This window comes from Brassica oleracea, chromosome C9, assembly GCF_000695525.1.
Source record: "Brassica oleracea var. oleracea cultivar TO1000 chromosome C9, BOL, whole genome shotgun sequence".
Classification (NCBI taxonomy): domain Eukaryota; kingdom Viridiplantae; phylum Streptophyta; class Magnoliopsida; order Brassicales; family Brassicaceae; genus Brassica; species Brassica oleracea.
The window spans coordinates 6,380,343-6,386,915 of NC_027756.1; the positions used below are offsets into that span (position 1 = coordinate 6,380,343).

General features: G+C 38.1%; 3 protein-coding genes and 1 long non-coding RNA gene across 6 annotated transcripts in view; 2 read left to right on the forward strand and 2 right to left on the reverse strand.

The window, feature by feature from the left end:
* Window positions 1-939: 939 nt before the first annotated feature.
* On the forward strand, window positions 940-1,811 carry LOC106313908 (dof zinc finger protein DOF5.8-like). The gene has a single exon (XM_013751840.1). The coding sequence runs from the start codon at window positions 984-986 to the stop codon at window positions 1,632-1,634; it is 651 nt and encodes a 216-aa protein (XP_013607294.1). The 5' UTR covers window positions 940-983; the 3' UTR covers window positions 1,635-1,811.
* Window positions 1,812-1,828: 17 nt separating this feature from the next.
* Window positions 1,829-3,534, reverse strand: LOC106313907. 2 transcript variants are annotated; one of them, XM_013751838.1, is made up of 7 exons: window positions 3,410-3,531; window positions 3,271-3,307; window positions 3,002-3,087; window positions 2,807-2,902; window positions 2,464-2,635; window positions 2,227-2,383; window positions 1,829-2,089 (listed from the first exon to the last, which is right to left on the reverse strand). In XM_013751838.1, the coding sequence occupies exons 1-7, from the start codon at window positions 3,440-3,442 to the stop codon at window positions 2,011-2,013; spliced, it is 660 nt and encodes a 219-aa protein (XP_013607292.1). In that variant the 5' UTR covers window positions 3,443-3,531; the 3' UTR covers window positions 1,829-2,010. The 2 variants fall into 2 exon arrangements, with proteins under 2 accessions (XP_013607292.1, XP_013607293.1); XM_013751839.1 differs by having other exon boundaries at window positions 1,842-2,089; window positions 2,464-2,599; window positions 3,410-3,534.
* A 690-nt stretch (window positions 3,535-4,224) lies between these two features.
* Window positions 4,225-6,408, forward strand: LOC106316475. Of its 2 annotated transcripts, XR_001264839.1 has the most exons (4): window positions 4,225-4,551; window positions 4,665-4,790; window positions 5,087-5,779; window positions 5,864-6,408. It is a non-coding gene; the product is annotated as an uncharacterized LOC106316475 (long non-coding RNA). The 2 variants fall into 2 exon arrangements; XR_001264838.1 differs by having other exon boundaries at window positions 4,225-4,790.
* A 41-nt stretch (window positions 6,409-6,449) lies between these two features.
* The window catches only part of LOC106314210, a 1,689-nt gene continuing 1,565 nt past the window's right edge, over window positions 6,450-6,573 (reverse strand). The window contains exon 3 of the mRNA XM_013752128.1: window positions 6,450-6,487. Coding sequence (XP_013607582.1) covers window positions 6,450-6,487 — 38 coding nt within the window. The remainder of the gene's footprint in view (window positions 6,488-6,573) is intronic.

Here is a 6,573-nt window from a genome sequence, read left to right on the forward strand (position 1 = left end):
AAAAAAAAAAAAAAAAAAAAAAAAAAGTTGATTTAGGTTTAATAACACATTATCCTAAACTGCTAATTTGACTTGAGACTAAACGCATGATTTTCGTACAGGTGCTGTGGTAATTTGTAGCACATCTAATCACGCCATCAAATGTCTTAGGTCCATATGCTAATTTTTACAATAATACTAATCTCAAATGAGTAAACTGGCTATAAGCGCCTAACAATACAACGGTTGAACTTATTGGGAACTGCATCACATTGATACTACCTCTTAAAAGTAAATTAAGCTCACTAGTCTCCTACTACATTTTTGCCTGTCGTTGCCTACTCTCTTCAGCTTGCTCTTCCCATGCACACGTTTTTAATAATTTTTTATATAATTTCAGTCAAATATGTAATCTTGTTTTCCCCCTTTTAATTTACTTTTAAATCCATTTATTTTTTGAAAACTATTGCAATATCAACTCCTTTGTTAATAAAAGCATTAAACTTTTAACATTTAGTTAGAAAATTGGAGTCAGCAACTGATTCATGCAATTTCCACGATGCGTTTCGGATACTGCTCTGATTTACAATCAGCACTTGAGCCTAAACTTTAAAATTATTTAGACATGCCAACAAAACATGTGACAGAATTATGGATATAGATTTGAGATTTGTGTTTTTTTTTATTCATATGATAAATTTCAAAAACGTAAAATGTTGAATGAAGAGCCACCTACGTAGCATGAAGTAAAGAGAGAGAGAGGAAAAGTCTCGAGGAGAAAGAAACAGAGCATCTCTTTCTCTGTCTATGTTCACAATAAACCCAACACAACTCTGTCAAAAAGCTTCACACTCTCTTCTCCTTCCCCACCTCTTTGCTCTCTCTCTCTCTCTCTCTCTCTCTCTCTCTCTCTCTCTCTTCTCCATAAAATGAGCATCACTCTCCCAGAAAGTTCCAACATTTAACACACTCAAAGCTTTGAAATTCTCTTTTTTTTTTCAAACATGCCTTCTGATATCAACGACCCACGTCGAGTAGCTGCGGCGGAGCAGCAAGAACAGCTCCCTTGTCCTCGCTGTGAATCAACCAACACAAAGTTCTGTTACTACAACAACTACAACTTCTCGCAGCCTCGCCATTTCTGCAAGTCTTGTCGCCGTTACTGGACTCATGGTGGTACTCTCCGTGACATTCCCGTCGGAGGAGTTTCCCGCAAAAGCTCTAAACGTTCTCGAGCTTTCTCCTCCGTCGCCGCCGGAAGCAGGAATTTCCCGTTACAAGCGACGCCTGTTCATTTCCCTCCGTCTTCCTACGGTGGCGGCATCACGGCGGCTAAGGGGAACACATCGTCTCTCTACGGTGGTTTCACCACTTTGCTCAACAACAACGCCGCTGCAAGCAGACATGGGCCTTGTGGTGGTTTTAATGGGCCTGGGAATGGGCCGGATGGTTTTAGACTTGGGCTTGGTCATGGGTCGTATTTCGATGAGGTCAGGTTTGGGCAAGGGATAACTGTCTGGCCCTTTTCAACTGGAGCTACTGATGCTAACGTAGCTGATACGAGCCATGCGGCTCCAGTACACGCTACTTGGCAGTTGGAAGGTCTTGAGAGCAAAGTTGGGTTCGTGGCTGGAGACTACTTAGCGTGGGACTGAGATACCAGCTTCTTCTTGAGATAAAATGTAGCTTTTTAGTTCCTTACTCAGTTTAGTGATATCTCTAAGTAGTGTGTGTCTGGTTATTTTTAGTTGGGTTACCTTTGTTTGTTTTTGTGGCTCTAATGTTCATCCCAAATTTGGTAATCCATGGACTAAAATTATCCACTTTATTTTTATCGAAATCCAATGTCTGTATTAAGAGTGTAAATTAACTTTGTACGTCGTGGAAACATTAAGAAGAGAGGCAAAGTGTTACATATTTACACACGAAATGCGTGTAGGAAAGTACAAAAGTTTTGACCGGAGTTAGGCTGCACCCAGTAACATCAAGTGTTTTTGTACCACTATTAAAGTTGCGTGGATTAATGTGAAATCAACTGAGCATAGATGGATGACCACCACTGTGGAGCATCCTCTTGAGCATATCCATCCCAAAGGTCGAGTCAGATGAGCTGAAACCAAAAAAATAAAAATTGACTCAATCAACACCTCAGACAACAAAAGTTTAAACAAAACCTTGGGGAATCATTGCACATAAACATAGCATAGTGTTGACAGATTACTATGTGAACAAGTAGTGTGGGTGTACCTAGGGAAAGTGATCTCAAAGGGGCAGTAGATAACACCATCGTTGATAGGAGGAACGTGATCTTTTTTCTCATTAACGAATTTAATGATTTGGAACAAGACTTCTTGAAGGGATTGCTCAAGCAGTGTCCTACGTGAACTTATATCCTCAGACTCCTCTACAGTCAATTGAATTAGAAACATGACAATCACTTCCCACGCTTGTAAGAAAATAAGAGTGTAAAAAAAAAATCTTTACCTCCAGGGTGGTCCATAACTAGTTTAGAGTGGTGGGACTTTCCAACTGGAGGTTTAGTGGGCGGCTGAAAGGCACTGAGATTGATATTCCATTGTTCCCAGTATAACCGTTCAATTTTATTAGTGAACCAAGAGGGCTGTTTGGTTTTGACTTCATAAAACGTTAGACATATCTTGACAATAACAAAAGAAGAAAAGCATTAAAACAGCCACATAGAATACAAACGATTAGACAAAATACACATAAAGAATATATGATAAGCGATACTAACTTATCTATGAAACTGAAATAAAAGTACTAGGATGTGAATGAAAATGGAGAGAGAGAGAGAGAAAGAAGGTACCTGACTTTTCTTGTTGGGGTGCTTGCCAATCCAGGTAATGAACTGCTCAATCTTGTCATCGATTTTCTTCTCCACTTCTATTTCACCACATTGTACCTGGTCAAAAGTGAAATTAAAAAAAAAAAAACACACACGCAACAATAGCATAGAACATCTCTTCTTCTGTAGAGAAACTAAAGATAATTGGAAGCTTACGTAAGTGATGTCAAAAAGCTCCAAATCGATATCTTTAGGGCGGATAAGACCAAGTGCTCGGTGAAAGACTATAGTATGTAGAACGCCTGCCATCAAATCCAACCAAAAAGTTGCAGAGAAGAAGAAGATAACACCATATACACGTGCACCTTAATATCTAATATCCATTATATAGAAATGATCAATCTCTAATCATTATGTGAGAAAGACCTAATCTGGGATCCGAATCACACAGAGAAGGCTGTAAAGGCTATCTATGATCAACTTACAGCGTAGAACCTCGCGTATCTCGAAGGATTCCACTTCCTGCGGATGGGAAATTGTATTATTAAACACATATACAATACCGGAAAATAGAAACACGAACGAGACGATGAACTGATCTAGAAAAGGAAGTAGACTATTTACCAATTCCTTCAGATTACAAACTTCGCAATTCATATTCACCTCAAGTTAACAAAATCTCCTCGTGAAGAAGAAGAAGAAGACGACGTAGCAGTGATTTCTGATCGGATTCTTCTCACCGATTTCGTTTCTAAGCTTCGTGTGCGACAGTGTGTGTTACCATTTTGGGTATGGATCTCTCTCCTATTGGGCTTTCTTAGGCCCACTATCTGCCATGACAGTTAAAAGCGACTATTTCATAAGAACAGATCTTTGTAATTTTATAATTCCGGAATCTCATACAAACATGAAACCTGACCACGTCTATTAGATTTTATTTATTTAACCAACACTACACTATTTTTTTGTTGCTATATCATAATATTTGGATTTTGAAACAAAATGAATTATAAATATTTTTTTTAGATTTCTTATCAAAAGTTAGAGTGGAATATATAAGACCATCGTTAACCCAGAGTTCTTAGACTGGGGTTCTTAGCGGAAGTTAAAAAATTGATTATTAACTTTTAACTAAAAAAACTAAGAACCAGTTCTTAAAGTCCTAATTTAAGAACCGGTTCTTAGTTTTTTAGTTAAAAGTTAAGAACCTCATCCTAAGAACTCCGGGTTAATCATGCTCTAACCTCTTCAATCAAAGTAAAATAAAAACATTAGAGCATCATTACTGATAAAAAAAAATTCTTATGCGTTTTTAACTAATAATAGTAAATTTAATATATTAGTTTAGTTTTTAAAATTAATATTTGAATTATCTTTATTTTTTTCACGCTTTACCAGCCCATAACGGTAACACACCGTTCTGATGATAGAGTTGAGCACCTCTTCATCTCCGCTATTCGAGGTCGACGCACAATTTGAGTTCCGAAAGCGTTGATTTCTTCACCACAGTCGATAACGAAATCTAGGGTTCATCTTATTCTTTGATGATCTTCACCAACAATGGAGTTTCAGGAGGATGCGTGAGTTGAACGGTCTTGAAGAATTCTATAAGAAGCTTCGATTGCGTCTTTACGCCTTCCTTTCTAATCCTTCGAAACGTTAGAGGTTATTAATTCATTGCTTTAACAGACCTCTTAATACCATCAACCCACATCGAGCACGATCTGAGATTGATGCATCTTATCCCTCTGCAAGTCGGTCTCTCTGTAAGCCCTCTTTCCTTAAACACCATCCTCTCAATCCGTGATAGCACCAAAGTTAATTTATTCTGTGAAGGCCGGCCAACTCACTAATTCCTCTTCATTAATGGCTTCTCGAGCTGCGACACAAGAAGCTGCGATGAACGGAGTCCTCATCGGTTCGGATCAGCCTTAAGGACGAAGGAGTCGCGGAGATCTCCGATTCCGTGCCTCTCATTCCTCCTCCCGAGATTACGCTCATCATGGTCACCCTCTCTTCTTCTTATTATGATTTGAATCAGCTTTAAAATTGAACTTTGATATTGGATTACGTATTGTGGAGTTTTAGTTCGTCTACGAAATGAAATTGTATCCTTGACGTTCTGAATATTGCTTATTGGTCTGTAAGTCTTATTGTTTTGTCTATTTTAACATAGAAAGTTTAGGTCTTGGATTGTTTGCGTTTAACCACAAGCTCAACATTTTTTTGTAGCTCTGTTTGAGAGAGATTTAGTGTTTATATCCATATGTGTTTTTGATGCCAAAAATATATTTTCTGCAGTTTATTTGTGCTTAGATAGAGGAGCATTATGTGGCTATGTGAGGAGATGGAGTTGAGTTGAGGATGATAGCTCTTATAGATTTAGATGTTCTACGGTTCGTCAGATTTTTCAATCGATAGAAGGTTTTTGTCTATTTTGCAGATAATCATGGGAATTTTTTATTTTTAATTCTCGGTTTGATAATTTAAGAAGTGACATAAAATCTACAGTAAATTGGGGTATTTTTTTTAATTTTGCCCATGTTAAATTGATGTTCTTATCTATTACCAAAACTGAGTTTCCATCTCCTTTGCTGCTTAGGTCATAATTTTTGTGGGCTACAGGTTTATAGTTTTTTGTCAAGTGTAAGTGTGGATGGATATTAAGTTTACCCACGGTTTTCCGGTGTATGATAGTCAGCTCAATCGACGATGAAGACGAAGAGTATGCATATTGAACGACTGTGAACATTGGAGGTCACGTGTCAATGGCATTCTCTATACGACCAAGGTCCATCAGATGATCACCGCTACAGCTCAACCCTGCCGCCATAGCCGCTGAATCCTCTCAACACCATCTTAACCTCTTGGCCTCAGCCTCTTCAGTCGCCACTACAACCGCCGTGACCGCGAGTAATATTAATACTGCATCAGTTGACCTTTCTTCGGTTTACACTGCAGCAGCGGCTCCGATCATCTCTTTCATCAGCCCCGGTACATCCTTCTTTACATCTCCTAGGTCTTAAGATTGGAATGTTATATCTTTAAAATGTTTGTTAATACTCTTATAATTATCAGAGGACTACGAAGCAGTTCGCAGCTGAAGAGAGCTCAAGAGAGAGAGTGCATAATCCCTAAACGGTAACACTTTTGAAATCCCAGTACTCTACATTTCTGATTTTTGGTTTTCTTGCACATTGGGAGCTACTAAAGGAAAGTATTCATCGATGTGGGTACTGGAAAAGGAAGTATTGTAACAAGATGGTTTGTTAACAATTACCCAACAAGGAATATGAAGTTTGAGATGTACAAGATTGAAACGGTAACAATGAGATGAGCCTCGAACCTGAAAATATGGGGATGAAGGAGTGGCTGAAAGAGAATGTAAAAGAGGAGGAATATGTGGTAATGAAGACAGAGGTTGAGGTGTTGGAGGAGATGATGAGGAGCAAGACGATAAAATGGTGGATAAGCTTTGCTTGGAATGCAAGCCAATGGGTACTAGGGCTAAGGGGAAGGAACATGGAGACAGACGTAAGAGAGAATATCTATCAAACCATGCGTTTTTTTTTCTTTACATTATCTGTTTTTTTTTCTTCCGTTTTGTTGTTAGAATTGTTTTAAGGGAGAATTGGAAAAACAAGACACTTTCGAAACTTGTTTGTCAAAATAATACTTTGGTCGTTTTGGACTGGTTTTGCCCTTGTGTTGTGGAAAAAATAGTAAACTTAGGTAAAATAGTATAAAAAAATGTAGAATCATTAGAAACCAAAGTATATATACTTTTA

What these genes read in the sequence shown, in the direction of transcription:
- LOC106313908 (XM_013751840.1), top strand. Translation starts at nt 984, where the DNA reads ATGCCTTCTGATATCAACGACCCACGTCGAGTAGCTGCGGCGGAGCAG.
- LOC106313907 (XM_013751838.1), bottom strand. Translation starts at nt 3,442, where the DNA reads ATGAATTGCGAAGTTTGTAATCTGAAGGAATTG. An exon ending in AGCTTTTTGACATCACTTAC is followed by an intron (nt 2,903 to 3,001) that starts GTAAGCTTCCAA and finishes ACTTTTGACCAG; the next exon opens with GTACAATGTGGTGAAATAGA. An exon ending in ACCCCAACAAGAAAAGTCAG is followed by an intron (nt 2,636 to 2,806) that starts GTACCTTCTTTC and finishes GTTATTGTCAAG; the next exon opens with ATATGTCTAACGTTTTATGA.